Source organism: Triturus cristatus, chromosome 1_2 (genome assembly GCF_964204655.1).
Source record: "Triturus cristatus chromosome 1_2, aTriCri1.1, whole genome shotgun sequence".
Taxonomy (NCBI): Eukaryota; Metazoa; Chordata; class Amphibia; order Caudata; family Salamandridae; genus Triturus; species Triturus cristatus.
In genome coordinates, this window is record NC_140580.1 from 468,165,596 (window position 1) to 468,184,649 (window position 19,054).

General features: G+C 44.1%; 1 protein-coding gene across 1 annotated transcript in view; it reads left to right on the top strand.

Moving 5' to 3' along the window:
* CFAP46 (cilia and flagella associated protein 46) overlaps positions 1 to 19,054 on the top strand; it is a 1,240,276-nt gene that overhangs the window by 727,713 nt on the left and 493,509 nt on the right. The window contains exon 38 of the mRNA XM_085606190.1: positions 907 to 1,107. Within this exon, the coding sequence (XP_085462316.1) occupies positions 907 to 1,107 (201 nt within the window). The remainder of the gene's footprint in view (positions 1 to 906; positions 1,108 to 19,054) is intronic.

Sequence of the window (19,054 nt, forward strand, 5' to 3'; positions counted from 1 at the left end):
CTCCAAACTATATCTGGAGTGCCCGCAAGTCGGAGAATGCCTGTTACTAATCTACTGCAATGACGCTTCCCATTGGGTTGCAAGAGCGTCCACGAGGTATAATGCTTCCGGGAGCCTAACACGTGCACCATAGAACCGGCAAACCCTCAGTTAACAGTTATTAACCTCGCATTTCTTGAAAAAAACTAAAGTACACTAGCACTCAATTGAATTCCAACAACCTCTACAAATATTCTATCCTGGCAACACTCTTAAAATGTCAAAATCTTCAAACAAATATATATTATTTATTTCTTTAATCATGCCATTTCACACTTGATCTGAATCAAAATCCCTTAAAACATTAATTTAAAAGAGCACTTTCATAAATTAGAAGCTAGCTCCATACAATCAAATCTCATCCCAAACATACTAATATCTCAAACAATCCCACTCTGAAAGATAAGAGAGATGTACTTACCTATACAGGAGCAGCAATTGAATCAGGAAGAATGTTCGGTGGAAGGAATATTTATGGACTTGTGTGTTCTAATTCTAGTATTTGATGTGTTGTGGATTCTTTAAACGTGCTGCAGGAGTGGCATTAAAAGGTATTATGCATAATGATAGCCTCTGGTCCTGAAATGAAATTCCATCTCTCTATGTCATGCCTGGGGTGATAAAGTCTCTTTACAACGTGTACAATACCATTTCTGAGTGACACAGACCTCATCAGTTCTGGCAGCTCTGAAATGTCAAATTGAGCCAATTACATCACATTATCTATCAAACAGTTTTCCATCCTGTTTAAAATAAAGTAGATTATTGATTTAGGCGCGTTAAGTATTTTTTCAAGAGACCTTACATTCAATCTCTGCAAGTGCTTCAGACTATGCTACGTCAATATGTCCTACGTTTCTATTCCAGGAACTAAATGATAAATATGCTGTTTCAAGGTGTCTGTACCTACTTGCTCTACTAGCCATCAATGAACACAACCACAGGCAAGCCAGAGCATTACTAGAGGAAGCACAAGAAATTGAAGCTGGTTCTGAGTTTTGGTATAAGATCACACTCAGCCTCGTCCAGGCTGTTCTAGGAGAACAAGAAGAGGGAAAAGAAGAAAAGGTGAGAATGTGGCTTTCTGCACTTGAATAATGCCAGATTTGTGGAGTGTCACTGCTACTCAAATGATAGAGAAATATGATGAAATATTCGTTGTCTATTAACAGCGAAACACAGACCTTTCTAGTCGCCATCCTTTGTTTCCCTTTTTAATTGGTTTACCATAAAGTTCCTTTTTTCACTTTATCCTTTATTTCACATTAGATATTATTGTACGTAATAAGAAAACATGAGTGGTGAGTTGCATTTTATTATTTTCCTGATACTCATTTTGCAGTTCTATCAACCTTCAGACGTTACTATACATGTTTATGCCCTGCTCACTGCTCTACGTAGCTAATGAGGTTTTGACTTACCATGCTGCAGAACTAGAATTTGTGTTTTTGCATGTTACGTCTGCGCTGTTCGGTGAATCTGAGTATTTCCATTCCCCTCTTCTTTTGCCATGCTTTCTTTTTATCCACTACCCATATATAGCCATGTTTCCCTTTTATCCCCTGCCCGTCTGGTCCCACATTACCACATTATCTCCCTTCCTCCTCACAGCTGTAACATTTTAAGGCTAAGACATGTCTGACAAACTGGTAATCGTGTCTCCTCAAATGTAGCAAAATGAATATGCTCTTTGCCATAAGATTATAAATGTCTGACCTCTCACTCCGAAGTTAAGTTACTCTGCTTTCCTTGGCCAGGATTCGTCAACAACAAGGCAATACTAGAAAGTTGACTGGTACAACACCAGCAAGTAGAAACACACAGCACATTGGGCACGATATATAAAGTGGAGTCACCAAGATGGCAACATTTTCATCCTACAATATTTGATCTGACTTGTGTAATTACTTCCTTCCTTGATTTCTGTGAGTAAATGTATATCCTTTTTTGATAGATATTTCTAACCACAGATTTCTCACCTTAGAATCCTCCACAGGCACCAAACTGGACCAGGAAACATTTTCATAGCATGTCCAGTACCGATGTCAATATCGAACCCAATCTGCTAGTGACTCAAGCTCAACCCATTTCACACTAAAAAATAACAAAAGCACTACCAGTAAGCTTGCAAACTGACTGTAACCCAGTGCCTCAACCACATTTCACCTACCAGCATAGGATCCATTATATCTTTGGTTCTGACTCTGATCCAGTGCAAGAAGAGTAGCCCAAAATGTTGCTTATGATGGGGACGGCTTGCTCTCTCCTAACTATACTAATGATGCTTTATAGATAGAGTTACAGAAGGGCAGTGGGTCTGACTCCTTGCAGGAGACAGAGCTCAACTCGCCACTTGGACCAGCAATGGAGGAGAATGCCTAATTTGCAGCGGTGGTCCAGACAGATAGAGATTTTGCATCCTGACCAGCAACTACTGAGCCCTTACTTTCTTTTAATGATACCCTTACTGATATTTTGATGACTACTTTTTTGAAGCTTTCTTCTTCCTCACCTGTGATGAACAGGTGGCCAGACATTATACGCCAATGCCAGGTGACCCATATTTTCTCACCAAGCACCTCACCTAAGAGAGTCTATTTGTACAGGCCTTGACCAGTAATTTTAATCCAGACTCTTTCCCAGCCACTCCTCCACATAGGACTCCAAGAGGACTGATGCTTCTGTTAAGCACATTCTGCCAGTTAATTTTCACAGTCCGCCAGTTAATTTTCCCCTGTTACACCAGCCACCAAACCTTGTTAATTTGCTCTTTGTGGTGCATACCCAACTAGTAGTGGGCAGGAGTCCTTATTTCTTCTCAGTTTGTTGATCCATCATATATGATATGTGGGTCAAATAAATAGTTCAATTTATGCCCTTATTTCTGTCCCACCGATTATTCCTCCCGCACCAGAGTGTTACTCTTGCTGTTTCTTTATTCTGTACAAGAATGGAAATCTCAGGTCTGTTCTGGACATTCGGACTCCTGTGGAAGGACAAATTCAAAATGCTCATGCTGGCGCAGATCCTATCTGCTCTGGACCTGAGTGACTGGATGGCGTCCTTGGACCATCAGGATGCATATTTCCATATACCTGTCTTGCAATCCTAAAGAAGTTATTTTTGGTTGAAGGTAGGCCAGGATCATTTTCAGTTTGCTGTGCTCCCCTTCGGCATTACCAGCTGCACTCGGGTGTTCATGAAGGTGGTGCCAGTCAGCTATTAATCACCTCAGACAACAGAAGCCATTTTAACATCTGGTCCGACCGAGCCGGATCCGGAGTCTTTTCTGACCGAGCCGGAGTCCTGCAGTCCGACCGAGCGAGTACGATGCGGCAGCATGCTGCCAGACTTGGTTCAGTCGGACTCCCATAGAAGTCAATGGGAGCCGGTCGTACGCGCATACATGGGCTCCCATTGACTGAATGGGTGTGTCTTGCACAAGGGCGCCCCCTACAGTGGGTATGCGTCTGTGCCATCCGTACCGTACATGCCTGTGTTGGGGAGACCCTTGGGTCCCCCCCTGTGTCCGAGTCGTAAGGCTGCAGGTGATGGGGGTCCGACGCGGACCCCCTAAGGCAGTTTCCTGGACGTTTTGCGAGCCGGTAACTTTGGCTCGATCCGGCTGTCCGACCCTGGGTTGGAATTCGCCTCCATTGCACGGTTTGCTTACGGATGAGGGGTACGGAGCGGTTCGGACCCGGAAACGAGTCGGTCAGCGATTTCCCGTTTCTCCCATCGTACTTGCTCGCTCGAGCAGCTGTACGAGTCGGTCGGTATACACGCCTACGGCTCGTACTTTTTACGGACCGATCGCTTTCGGAGCCCTTCCGAGCGAGATCGGAATCGGCCCCTAAGTGTTGAGTATGCAACTGACAGTACTTTTGCATACCAAGTTAAAAAATTATTTGCACTGGCCTGTGTTCCAGTAACTGAGGTAGCAGAGCACTATAATCCCCCAATAGAATGGCCCTACTACAAAAGACATGAAGAAAAACTAAGCCCACAATTGGATTACTTTGAGGATACCTGGGTGGGAAGACTCCACAGATCAGGGCACAGAAGACTACCCAAATTCCACATTTCATTGTGGAATGTGTACTTGAGCACACTAAACAAACAAGCCAAAAACAACAATGCTGTTGAAGGATGGCATAATTAATTCCAATCAACAACAGGAAGAGCGATACCTACCCTACATACACTACTCCAAGCCCTACAAAAAGAACAAAGTTACTAGGAACTTAGAATGCAACAATCTGTAACTCAAATAGGCCCTAAACTCACAAAACAAACCAAAAAAATGAACGAATTACTACAAAGTCAAGTAACACTATACCCAACTACAAGTGGCCTAGAATACCTATCACTAATAGCAAAAACAATTTCCATAAAACAATAGAAAATAACTTTCCTACAAAACACAATTGGTAACTATACATATAATTTTTCTTAAGTTTGTAAAATATAAATAATGTGTCATATATTTTAACCCCTTCTGTGCCCATGACGAGATGGTCTCGTCATGGAGCACCGTCGCGCTGTGCCCATGACGAGACCATCTCGTCATGACACCCAAACACGGGGGAAGCGCTGGCGCTCTCCCCGTGAGGAAACGTTGGGGGATCCACGCAAGCCATACCTCCCTGGAATCCCCCGGGTGTCTAGTTTTCAGAAATGTGTGGGTTTGATAGGTTCCCCTAGGTGGCCGCTCAGCACCGGGCCAAAAACCCAGGTGACCCCCCTTGCAAAACCAGGTCGTTTTGAGGTAGGCAATTTTCATGTCGCCTCAATACATTTTGGGGCCTTGCCTGTCACGGGTACTTGGGCCTCCCACACGAGTGAGGCACAGTTTTTATCGGGAGACCCGGGGAACGCTGGGTGGTAGGAAATTTGTGTCAGCCCGGTGGTGCCTCAACTTTCCCACACAAAAATGTGTGAAAAAGGTGATTTTTTTCAGCTAAATTTGAGGTTTGCAGGGCATTCTGGGTAAGGAAACGTTGGGGGATCCACGCAAGCCATACCTCCCTGGAATCCCCCGGATGTCTAGTTTTCAGAAATGTGTGGGTTTGGTAGGTTCCCCTAGGTGGCCGCCGAGTACCGGGCCAAAAACCCAGGTGACCCCCTTGCAAAACCAGGTCGTTTTGAGGTAGGCAATTTTCATGTCGCTTCAATACGTTTTGTGGCCTTGCCTGTCGCGGGTACTTGGGCCTCCCACATGAGTGAGGCACCGTTTTTATCGGGAGACCCGGGGGAATGCTGGGTGGTAGGAAATTTGTGTCAGCCCGGTGATGCCACAACTTTCCCACACAAAAATGTGTGAAAAAGGTGATTTTTTCAGCTAAATTTGAGGTTTGCAGGGCATTCTGGGTAAGGAAACGTTGGGGGATCCACGCAAGCCATACCCTCCTGGAATCCCCCGGGTATCTAGTTTTCAGAAATGTGTGGGTTTGGTAGGTTCCCCTAGGTGGCCGCCGAGCACCGGGCCAAAAACCCAGGTGAGCCCCCTTGCAAAACCAGGTCGTTTTGAGGTAGGCAATTTTCATGTCGCCTCAATACGTTTTGGGGCCTTGCCTGTCGCGGGTACTTGGGCCTCCCACACGAGTGAGGCACCGTTTTTATTGGGAGACCCGGGGGAAATTTGTGGATCCACGCAGATTCCGGAACTTTCCACCACAGAAATGTGGGGAAAATGTGTTTTTTTTGTCAATTTTTTAGGTTTGCAAGGGATTCTGGGTAACAGACCCTGGTGGGAGGCAGTCAAGTCACCCCATCCTGGATTCCCCTGGGTGTCTAGTTTTCAAAAATGTATAGGTTTGCTATGTTTCCCAAGGTGCCCGCAGAGCTAGGGTTCAAAAACTACAGCTAGACATTTTGCCAAAAAAGGGTCATTTTTCACTGCGAAATTGAGGTGTGACCACGTTGCGTTTTGCGCCGTTTCCTGTCGCGGGCACTAGGTCGACCCACACAAGCGAGGTACCGTTTTTCTCGTAAGACTTTGGGGAACGCGTGGTGGGTGGAAATTTGTGGATCCACGTAGATTCCGGAACTTTCCACCACAGAAATGTGTGGAAAATGTGTTTTTTTTGTCAATTTTTTAGGTTTGCAAGGGATTCTGGGTAACAGACCCTGGTGGGAAGCAGTCAAGTCACCCCATCCTGGATTCCCCTGGGTGTCTAGTTTTCAAAAATGTATAGGTTTGCTAGGTTTCCCAAGGTGCCCGCAGAGCTAGGGTTAAAAAACTAGAGCTAGGCACTTTGCCAAAAAAGGGTAAATTTTCACTGCGATATTGAGTTGTGACCACGTTGAGTTTTGCGCCGTTTCCTGTCGCGGGCACTATGCCTACCCACACAAGTGAGGTACCATTTTTATCGGGAGACTTAGGGCAATTCAGTTTTGTAAAGGAACTGTTATTATCTATTGACTTTCGATGCATTTCTGCCTTCCAAATGAAAGATATTGTGTAAAAAAGAAGTCATTCTAAAAAATGACTGATAATTCTCATGCTAGTATGAGTATTCCCAATTTCAGAAATGTGCAAATATCTACTGTTTCTAAACTCTATATTTTGTTCCCATTTCAGAAATACATAGGTGTCTTTCATACCGATTTTTCCATGTACACATTTTTACAGAATAATTACTATATACCCGGTACAACATAATAAACCATTGCAAGTTGCTGCTCATTTTTTGGCTCTGGGTTCGTCGGGTTCTTGGTGAACCTACAAGTCCTATATATCCCCACAACCAGTAATGTCCAGCGGATGTAATGGTATAATGCTTTTAAAGAGCTGTCATAATTAGAAGAAGTTACAGGTGAAAACGTTGACACGAAAGGCTTTTTTTTTCAACTAATTTTCAATTTATCCTATATTTAACTGTTAGTTTCTATAAAAAAACCTTGATGGATCTACACAATGACCCCTTGCTGAATTCAGAATTTTGTCTTCTTCTCGAAAATGTATAGCTTTCCAGGATCCATTATTGCTTTTGTACCCATTTCTGCCATTAACTGGAAGAAGGTCAAAAGCACAAAAAATAGCAAAATTAGGCTATGTCCCAGAAAAATGCCAAAACTGTGTAAAAAATGTTGGGTTTCTTACAAAAGTCTGGTATCCCCGAAAAGCTGGGAAAATGGTGATTTCAACCCCACAAACCCTTTTTTGATAACATTTGCAGGGAAAAACCCAGATGCTTTCATTTGCAGCCCGTTTTTCCAATTTTTCCGAAAAACCCCAATATTTTGCTGTATTGTGGCTCATTTCTGTGACCCCTCCAGGGGAATCCACAAACCCTGAGTACCTTTAGAATCCCCATGATGTTGGAAGAAAAGGACGCAAATTTGGCGTGGATACCTAATGTGGTCAAAAAGTTACAGGGGCCTAAGCGCGCGCTACTCAAATAGCCAAAAAAAGGCTTGGCACAGGAGGGGGAAAAGGCCTGGCAGCGAAAGGGTTAAATGCAGTTATAAAAATATATATTGATATCTTATTTACATTTTACCTAAACATAACACATATATCAAAATACCCTCCTACAATTATAAAATTAAACACTTACAGCTTCTGTAGCTGAAGGAAACGTAATCCAAAAATCGTGAATCCATCCAGGTGTCTCTCAATCCAAATAAATATTAAAATTGACCCCCCCAAAAATGTAAAAATACAACTGTTCCATAAAAATAATCCAGCATCGATAAATCCAACGACTTTAAACCATAAAAAAACAAAAATAGTGTTTAAAAAAAGAAATGCTCCAGGAAAAGCCGAAAAATTAAGAAAGTGTTAAATAAATATTAGTATTAAATACTAATACACACTTCTTAATAAAAAAATCACTATCCTCTCCAAAACGCGATTCCGAGAACAAAACCTGTAAAAATAGAAATGAACATACCCACCCATTCAAACATACACATACAGTATAATAAACAACATATAAACACACTTTATGTACCATAAACACACATTCTGATGGATACATCTGCTTGTGGATTTCTCACCTTATGAATATCCCCTGCGCCAGCATTCTCTGGACATTTTTTGTAGCTCTCCACGCTGACAAGGTCATCACAAGGCCATGGCTCCGCACACGGCTCCGCGTGACGTAACTGGAGCCATAAGAAGACCACGTCGGCGTGCTGATGTCAGTTCCCTTTTTTCAGCGCTTTCGACGCCAACGTTTTTTTCTGGGACTCTTCATTCTTCGCCTGGATACTTTGTAATTTCGTTTGTATCTCTTTCTCTTTTGGCATGTCTGCCCCGAGGAAGTCAGTTTTTAAGCCCTGCAGGGAGTGCGGTGGACATATGTCAATCACTGACCCGCATGAAGATTGCCTTTGGTGTTTATCTTCAGACCACGACGTCGAGGGATGTTCTTCGTGGAGGAAGATGAATCCTAAGGTGTTTAAGGAGCGAGAAGCCAAGCTCTATATGGCCAAGGCAAGAAAAAAAAAAGGGGTCAGAAAAGGTCAAAGTCCAAGTCTTCGACGTCGCACGACTCCAAAAGAAAGCATAAGAAGAAGAGACATGCTTCTCGGCGCCGATCCTCGAAGTCTGTGGTGTCGAGGTTGCCTTCTCCTGCTTGACGTCGAGAAAAGGACTTGGTTTCTCCTTCATCGTCTCCTCAGGTGACTCCTGCTCAATCTCCTTCTTATAAGGGGACTCCAGAGCAGGTGACGCCGCCGAGATTCTCACCGACTCCAGAGGGTGTGTTGAATCCGGCTGACAGAGATTCCTTCGGCTCCGGCTGTTCCACCTGTGGCTCCAGCGGCTCCGACTCCAGAGGGACCTCGTTCAGTTCTTGAACCAGCTTCATACCCTCAGTTTCTGACGCCAGATTCATATCCTTCGCATTTTCTGAATGCGATGTATGGCGTTTTCGCCAGGGCCTCATACCCCTCTGGTGCACCTTTGTTCCCATGGGTCCTATGGCATTTAGTTTGGGTTTGCCTCAGCAGCACCCTCAGGCCTCCTTTGTGCCATTCATACCAGCGACACCGTCCTGGCACTTTCGGGCTCCGACGATGTTGACGCCGTATGGTCAGTCCCCGGCTCCATCCCGTGAAGCTTCTCGGATTCGATCGGCGCCGGCTATGGTAGTGGATCCACCTTCGACGCCGCTCCTGGAGCCGTCGACGCCGCGTGTGGCGCCGCCGACCCAGCAACCGAAGATGCGCTCGAGGAGAGAGGCGCAGAGGTTATTGGAAGAGGAGCAGTACCAGGTTGAAGAGAGGGAGGAAGGAGAGGTGTATTACACAGAAGATGTGTTTGAGGACTTGTGTGAGGCAAGTGGGCTTGACACTTCTCCCGAGTGGGACTAGGCTTCTCCCTCAAAGGATGTTGCTCCTTATCATACGGTTATTAGGACGGCTGCGGAACTTTTGGATTTGCAGCTTCCTATGGCGAAGTATAAGCCTAACCTTCTCACGGAAGTGCTTCATTCTCCATCTTCGGTGGGTGAACCACTTTTGCCATTTAATGATGCACCGACTAAGCCAATCCTCGATGTGTGGCACAACCCTCTTTCGGCCCCTGCGGTTTCGAGGTCAGTCTCAAGAAGGTATAGACCTGCTCCTGGAGATCCGGGTTTCCTTTCTTCTCACCCCTCTCCTGAAAGTCTGGTGGTGCAGGCTTCTTGTTAGAAGCAATCTACAGGGGCATTTTCGCAGGCACCCGCAGACAGGGATTCCAAGAAGTTGGAGCAATCTGCGAAAAAGGTCTTTTCATCGGCCAGTATGGCACTGAAGTCTACCAACGCCACAGTCTCTTAGGCAGGTATATTCATGTCCTAATGGACTCTGCAAAACAGCTTCTTCCTAAGTTGTCTGAGGAGGGCAGAGGGAATCTGAGTGAGATGTTAGCGGATTCTCAAGCTACGGCTCGCCAGGTTATCCAATCTGGTCTGGATACGGCGGATTCTGTTGCCAGAGTAGTGGGTTCATCCATTGGGACAAGGAGGCATGCATGGTTAAGATCTTCTGGGTTCTCTCCTGATGTGCAGGCTGCTCTTATTGATTTGCCATTTGATGGGTCCAAGCTTTTTGGTGAAAAGGCGGACTCTGCCCTGCAAAGATTTAAGGACAGTAAGGCAACGGCAAGGTCTTTGGGTTTGCAGACTCAGACAAGAGTCTATGAATATAAACGATACCATGGCTTTGGGAAGTCTTCTTTTCGTGGGTCCAGACAGCCTCCGCAACAGCAGCAGAACCCCGTGTGTAAGAGCTACAGGGATAAAGGCAGAGGTCGCCTTCAAGGATCTGGACGTCAGCCTTCTTCCTCCTCCTCCTCCACCTCCCCAACCCCTCCTGGTAATGCAGGAAAGCAGCCCTAGATCTGCCATCCTGGATCATGTAGGTACCGTGGGAGGCCGGCTTACCCATTTTCTACAAGATTGGAAATTAATCACTTCAGACCTTTGGGTTTTAGATCTGGTAGAAAATGGGTACGCCCTTCCCTTCAGGGAATTCCCTCCTCCTTACCCCCCTTGCCAAGGTTTTGCACGGAGGATCATTTGCTTCTCCTTCAGAAGGAGGTTCTTACCCTGTTAAAAAAAGGTGCGATAGAGGTGGTTCCGGAGCAGGAAAGGGGTCAGGGTTGCTACTCCCGGTATTTCCTGATCCCCAAGAAGGATGGCAGGTTACGTCCTATTCTGGACCTCAGAATCTTGAATCTGTTTCTCAAGCAGGAGACGTTCAAGACGCTCACTCTAGCGCAGGTTCTTCAGGCGCTGCAACAAGAGGACTGGATGGTGTCCATCGACTTGCAGGATGCGTATTTCCACATCCCAGTCCTGAAGTCGCACAGGAAGTATCTCAGTTTTACAGTTGGGTCGCAACACTACCAGTTTGCGGTCCTTCTGTTTGGCCTTACTACTGCACCTCGAGTCTTCACCAAGGTGATGGCAGTGGTGGCTGCCCATCTCAGGAGGTCGGGGATTCCAGTTTTCCCCTACCTGGACGACTGTTGAAGGCAGAGTCTCCAGAGATCATCATCTGCAGGTTACAACCCAGTTGTTGTGCAAGTTGGGTTTTTCGATAAATGTACCCAAGTCTCACCTGGTGCCCTCCCAGCGCAATCTGTTCATAGGGGCAGTACTCGATACCACTGTGTGTCTGGCATTCCCTCCTCCGCCAAGGAGTCTCGACATTCAGGAAATTATTCCCTTGTTTTACAATGGAGCGGTTGTTCCGGTTCTGAAGGTCCTTCGCCTGCTCGTTCTGTGCGCTTCATGCATCCTGTTGGTCAACCATGCACACTGGCACATGAGGGCACTCCAGTGGTGCCTCCGCAGGCAGTGGTATCAGCACAACGGAGATCTCAGGGAGTCTGTCAGGATCTCCAGAGAAGCCGCAGCGGATCTGTCTTGGTGGAGTGTGGAGGGCAATCTGTCTCAAGGAAAGCCCTTTCATCTTCCTCCATCGGTGGCCACAGTGATAACAGATGCCTCTACCCTAAGGTGGGGTGCTCATCTGGGGGATCTGGAGATCAAGGGTCTTTGGTCTCCAGAGGAAAGATTGTCTCATATCAATCTTCTGGAATTGCGGGTGATACGTTTGGCGCTCAAGGCCTTTCTCCCTTCCCTTCACGGTCAGTCAGTTCAAGTCCTGACGGACAACACTACTGCGATGTGGTATGTCAACAAGCAGGGAGAAGTAGGGTCGTACCGTCTCTGCAGGGAGGCGTTGCGGCTCTGGTCTTGGGCTCAGAACCATCGGATTTGCTGGATGGCAAATCATCTGGCCGGGGTGCTGAATGTGCGTGCGGACAGTCTCAGTCAGCAGTTCTCTGCCAACCACGAGTGGAGGCTTCATCTGGAGGTAGTTCGACACATCTTTCGAACGTGGGGAACTCCTCGGGTGGACCTGTTTGCCACTCTCGAGAATTGTCACTGCACGTCGTTCTGCAGTCTTCAGTTTCCGATGCAGGGGGCGTTGGGGGACGCGTTTCAGTTGAGTTGGAGTTCACAACTCCTTTGCGCGTTTCCTCCCATACCCTTGATTCCTCAGGTTCTGAGGAAGATTCGCTAAGACCGGGTCCAAGTCATATTGATTGCCCTGGATTTGCCCAGAAGGGTGTGATACACAGATCTTCTTCACCTCTCATCGCACCCTCTGCTCCATCTCCCTCTCAGGGTAGATCTCCTCTTGCAGTCGGAGGGGCAGTTTCTACACCCCCACCCCCAGAGCTTGCACCTTTATGCCTGGAGATTGAATGGGGCAACCTGAATTCTTTTTTTCTCCCACCTGACGTGGTGGATGTTATATTATCGGCCAGGCTACAATCCACCAAGTCTATTTATTCCTACAGGTGGTTAAAATGTGTTAAATGGTGCGGGGAGAAGTCTATTGATCCCTTAAAGGCTCATCTTTCTGATGTTCTTTGCTTTTCGCTTCATTTGGCCCAGCAAGGTTTTGCTGTGGCTACTGTTAAAGGATATTTGTCAGCTTTATCGGCATTTCTTTGTTCGCCTGATCAGCCGTCTCTTTTTAAGTCTCCAATAGTTTTAAGGTTCATTAAGGGGTTTACTAACATGTTCCCGCCCGCTCCTTTTATTATGCCCCAGTGGGATTTGAATTTAGTGTTAACCTTTTTAATGGGTTCTACGTTTGAACCTATGCATAGCTGTCCTTTGCGTCTGCTGAATTTCAAAACTGTCTTTCTGGTGGCTATCACTTCGGCTAGGAGGGTGAGTGAGCTTCAGGCTTTGAGTTCAAAGCCTTAGTTTTTGACCATACGTGCTAAAAAGACGGTACTCAGGACCAGGGCTGCTTTTCTGCCTAAGGTGGCAACTCCCTTCCATCTAGGACAGTCCGTTACCCTTTCTACTTTCTATCCTCTCCCTCACCCTTCCAAGGAGGAAGAAAGACTTCATCGTTTGGACCCTAAGAGGGCGATTAGTTTCTATCTTGAAAGAACAGAGGACTTTTGTCAGGATGATCAGCTCTTTGTGGGCCATGCTGGACGGATGAAGGGCAAGGCGGTGCACAAGCGCACTTTATCCAGGTGGATCGTCTTGTACATCAAGATCTGTACGCTTTGGCTGGTAAGGAGCCTCCTGAAGGCAAAACTCATTCCACCAGGGCTAAGTCATCTACTTCTGCCTTGTCCAGAGGTGTTCCTGTGCTGGACATCTGTAAGGCTGCAACTTGGCCCCTCCACACTTTTGCGAAGCATTACTGCTTAGATTCCGAAGTGAGGAGGGACGGCCATTTTGCATGCTCTATTTATAGGACTTTTTGGTATAGAAGGGTGGACACCCTCCTTCGGGAGTGGGACTGCTGTGGGATTCTATTCATAAGGTGAGGAATCCACAGGCAGGTGTATCCATCAGAAGAACAAGTTACTTACCTTCGCTAATGCTTTTTCTGGTGGATCTGCCTGTGGATTCCTCACTGACCCACCAGCCTCCCCGTTGTCCACCCTTTTTATACCTTAAAAGAGGTATTCGTTAATATGTGGTTTCATATTGTCATTCTGCATTGCCTCTGGTTTTTGCCTTTCTGTAGGTTTAAAGGAAATGTTTGCTTTAGTTTGCTTTCCTTTTTCACTTTATACTGTGTGTATTTGTGTGAATACTGTGTACTATGTATGCATTTTCTATATGGTCGGTCCGCCCGTTTTGCCTCGGTGGCACGGAAAAAATGGGTGGAACTGATGTCATCACGCCGAAGTGGTCTTCTTATGGCTCCAGTGACGTCACGCGGAGCCGCGTGCGGAGCCATGGCATTGTGACGACCTCGTCGGCGTGGAGAGCTACGAAAAATTTCCGGAGAATGCTGGCGCAGGGGATATTCATAAGGTGAGGAATCCAGAGGCAGATACTGTATCCACCAGAAAAAGCGTTCCCGATGGTAAGTAACTTGTTCTTTAGAAACATAGCATACCCTTTCTACACTAGGCCGCAAACACAAAATCTCGCCATCTCGCAAAACTAGAACTAACTACCAAAACGCACCAAAAACACAACCTACCACTATACATACTAACTACCACTTAACAACATGCAAATACAAGTAAAAATGTAATATAAAGATAGTAAATTAAACTTACCTTCATCGACGCGCCGCTGCATCTAACCGCGAGCTTCTCCCCTGTGAAATGATCCAAAACAACAGTAAGCGGTTACATAATAGTCCCTGTTAAACAAAAATGGCTGCTTAAATAATTAAACACATACAAAATAATTCTAAAACATAGGAAACATACATAAACTACTTATTTATTTTCTAAAAATATTAGAATATTGTACTATTTTTTTAAAAATAATATAACATTTTATGTATTGTAAAATTATAATAATATTAAAAAATATTACTAATTATTATAATTACTAATTTTGTATAATTTACAATACATATCCAAAAATGTTTAAAATGTTAAAGAAAAATGTAACCTTTAGAAAAGCATATTTGTATAAAATGCTAAAATGTACTAATTAATATTATTAATTTATCATAAATTAATATCAATTAAAAATATATATAACATTTTAAAAATGTATTAAAAAGTGTTTTTATCTGAAAATATGTATATTATGATATACTATAGATACAAAAATATCTATCAATATTTTGTAAATGTAAAAATGTAGAAAACATATGTTTACAAATTATAGTATGTGAATAAACATATATATGCAAAAATTTCATTTTCATGTATTAAAAATATATATTTGGTTTCTATGTTTCATCAGTTGTATAATATTACCTTAATACAATTATTTCTTTACCCTAAACGTTATTAATAAATAATAAAATAATGTTTGCAAATAAAAAGTGTTATTCTTTCTCTATTAAATATTTGGTATTATTTATGTTCCTGAAATGTATATTTGAATTCAATGCATATATTTTATTTTATTTAAAAATATCATATATATATATATATATATATATATATATATATATATATATATATATATATATATATATATATATATATATATTACTTACTATTAAATCTTTAAAATGCTGGACAGTAAATAAATTGTATTTACTACTCCCACTCCAACTAATATTAAGTCAGGGAAGTTGCTGGACACTAAAGATATATAATTTACTATTCCCACTCCATTCAATATTATGTTAGAGGAAGGTGCTGGACACTAAAGATACATAATTTACTATTCCCACTCCAGTCAGTGTTAAGTCAGGGAAGGTGCTGGACACTAAAGATTTATAATTTACTATTCCCACTCCACTCAATATTAAATCAGAGAAGGTGCTGGACACTAAACATATATAAATGACTATTCCCACTCCAGTTAGTATTAAGTCAGGGAAGATGCTGGACACTAAGGATATATAAATTACTAATCCCACTCCAGTCAGTATTAACTCAGGGAAGGTGCTGGACACTGAAGATATATAATTTACTATTCCCACTTCAGTCAGTATTAAGTCAGAGAAGGTGCTGGACACTAAACATATATAAATTACTATTCCCACTCCAGTTAGTATTAAGTCAGGAAAGCTGCTGGACACTAAATATATATAATTTACTATTCCCACTCCAGTCAGTATTAATTCAGGGAAGCTGCTGGACACTAAAATATATAATTTAATATTCCAACTCCAGTCAGTATTAATTCAGGGAAGGTGCTGGACACTAAAGATATATAATTTACTATTCCCACTCCACTCAATATTAAGTCAGGGAAGGTCCTGGGGGTCATTAGTATGGCCATACTGGCGATCCGCCCGACATTCTAATGGGCCTCTATGTCTCTACCCAGGACTACAGGGTTCAAACCATGCCATGATTGTCGTAAACAGATGCCGATGGCATAACTTCATGAGGTGTGTCTCTAATGTTTTGGCTTGGGGAACGACTCCTAGTTGTGTGATGAATGTACCCTCATGCACCTAAAGGAGTTCTGGGATCAAAAAGTGAAGTTGTACAATGCTAAACATTAAAAGAAGCCACACATGTCCCGCTCCTGCTCTAAGTCGAAGGAACAGACCTGTTCCTGCTCTTGAGGCAGATCCTGCAACAAGTCCTCTTCACACTCAAGGTCAGCTGGTAAATTGAAGTCTGAATCGAAGCCGAAAACCCAAGAAGGCGAAGCAACACTTCATCCACCCACTCTATAGCAAAGAGTTCACTCCCTGGTGAATCCATCCTTAGCTCTGTCTGAACCCCTCGGATCTATTGTGGGTTCCACTCCGACTCTGATGCTGACTTCTATTTCAGCTCCAAAACTTGCACCTGTCCCTTCCTTGTCAACACCAGTCCCATCATCATCAGTGCTGGAGGTGAATCCTATGCCAACCCTGAACTGAATCTGTCTCAACCCAAACTCTGACTCCGCTCCGGTGCAGCTAGTTCCTGTACAATCTGATTCAGACAAAACCCTCCCTCTACCACTGATCCATCCTCAGTTACTCTACCAGCTTTTCAGATTGGACTCTGATCAAAGTTTGCTGCCACTTGGAGATGATAATAGAGAAGCAGGGAATAATTTACCCCAACATTATGATGATGACAATTTGTACCTGGTGTTTCGAGAGTCCAGTCGGCTTCAATCTTCCCCTAATACAGGGTTAATTTCCCACCTAGGCTTCCATGGAAGAGGGTGCTTCCTTTGAGGTAGTCATCAGATGTGCTGCTGAGGTCCTGCTAGGTTGGAGAGGCCCTCTAGGGGAGTTGGAGATTAGAGGGATCTGGTTCCAGCAGATACCTGGTTCCCAAATAAACTAATTGGAGCTGCAGTCTAAATGCCTGGTGTTAAAGGTCTTCCTGCTTGGCGTTAAATGCCTACTGCCATCCATCTAGGAAAGATTGGTACAGTATCTCGTGGACAACATCATCTCCATGTTGTACTGTAATAAGCAGTGTGGAGTGGAGTGCTGGGTCCTGTACCAGGAGATGCTGAGCTCTGGAGTTAGCTGGACTGTCAGGGCATCTGGAACTTCTGAGCATGAGCATTTGGTTCTCCAGTCAGACTCACTTCTGGAGGATCTTCTGTCACAGCAGTAGTTCAGGGTTCTACACCAGTACATGTGCTATCTACACCTCCATTCATGATGATTGAGTGGAAGCAGCTGACTATGTCTGAATTGCACCTGAAGTGGTCATTGTCATTCTTGCTGCCATGAATCTAGCTACAAAGTCCATTTACTCTGGGCACTGGGACACATTTGTAGCCTGGTGTTCAGTCTTCAGACCATTTGCAAGCCAAACTGTTTTATTGTTTATTTTGTCTTTAGCACAGCCTGGCCTTGCAGTGGGCACTATTAAAGGATATTTGTCTGCTGTTTTGTCCTTTTTGTGTTTCCCGATCCAACTGTACTTGTTTAAGTCGCCTCTTGTTATGCAGTTTATTAAAGGTTTGACACACTTGTTCCCTCCCAAACCATTTGTGATGCCAAAGTGGGATCATAATTTGGTCCTGATGTTCCTCATTTGCACCCCTTTTGAGATAATGCACAGTTGTTCTCAAAATGGTCTTCCTCACTGCGATGCCTTCCACTTTTCACGTGAGTGAGCTCCATGCTTCCTTGGTTCAGTCGCCATACACCAACATTTTCCGGCTCAACTAGTGTTGAAGACCAGGGTGGCCTTTTTGCCCAAAGTAGTGATTCCTTTTTACGTTGGGCAATCCATCACTTTCACTATGGTATTTGCTCTGCCTCACCCCTCAAAAGAGGAGAGACTCTATTGATTGCACCCCAAGAGAGCCATAAGCTTTTCCATCGATCGCACTAAAGACCATTGTGTGGAGGGTCAACTTTTTTTTAGCAGTTTTCGGGGACAAAGAAAGACAAGGCGGTGCAAAAAAGGACTTTGTTAAGATGGATTGTCCTCTGTGTTAAAATATGCTTCGCAATGGCCAAGAAGCAGCCTCCGGAAGGTCTAAAGGCTCATTTCCCCAGAGCTGTCTGCTACTATTGTTTTTGCATGTGTAGTGCCTGTTCTTGACATCTGTCAGACTCCAATGTGAGCATCAGTGCACACATTCACATGGCGCTACTGCTTCACTACCAGATGAGACAGGAAGGCATTTCACCTGTTCAGTCCTGCAGGAATTTTTTGTCTGAGCCCCCTCCACACTACCCTCAACCTTCGGGAGGTACTGCTTTTTAATTGTTTCTTCAGGAGAGAAATCAGCAGTTACAAGTATCCAGCAGAGGAACAAGTTACTTACCTTCGGTTGCACTCTTTCTGGAGAATCTAATTGCGGATTCCTTGCCACCTTCCCACCTACCCGTTCTGTGGGTTGGCTGCTTTTTACCATCTGAAAAGTTCCAAATTAGAGATCTGCAAATTGGTACCTCAAACTGTTTTATGCTTTGCATCCAGGAACACAGAAAGAGTCAAGCAAGAAACTGACATCTGAGTGTAAGGATGACCCTTATATGCAACTCTGCTTCATCACTTCCGAGCTGGAATGAGAGCAACCCTAGTAGGGTGGTGGATCACTTCTGTGAAAACTACCAGATCTAGTCTGGCATGTGGGGAACCTGCCATTAGATAGAGCATCCACCAGAAAGAGAGCTACAGAGGGTGCGTAACATAATCATTAGTAGAGTAAACATGGAAACTGATTAATCATTAGCACCTTTACACAGGAGGGATAAACTGAAAGCACATGGAAGGCATCTTATTTTACAACAAAACAGCTACAGTTAATGCATATTATGGGGACAGTAGCAGTATGTTTAGCAATTGACGCCTTAAATGAGTTGTACGGTGCTTCCTGAATGCAAGAAGGGTTACCAGGGTTCTAAGTCTGAGATGTAGACCTTCCAATCTGTGGTTTCAACACCAGAGTAGGGATGCTTTGGTGTGAGATACATCTTGGGCCTGATTCACAAAGAAAAACTTAGACCAAAAGTCTAAGTTTGGACGTAAAGTCTAACTTTACTACTACTAAAGTTAGACTTTTGGTCTAACTTTAGTAGTAGTAAAGTTAGACTTTAGGTCTAAACTTAGACTTCAAGTCTAAACTCAAACTTTTGGTCTAAGTTTTCCTTTGTGAATCAGGCTCCTTGAATCTGGAGGTCTGAATTT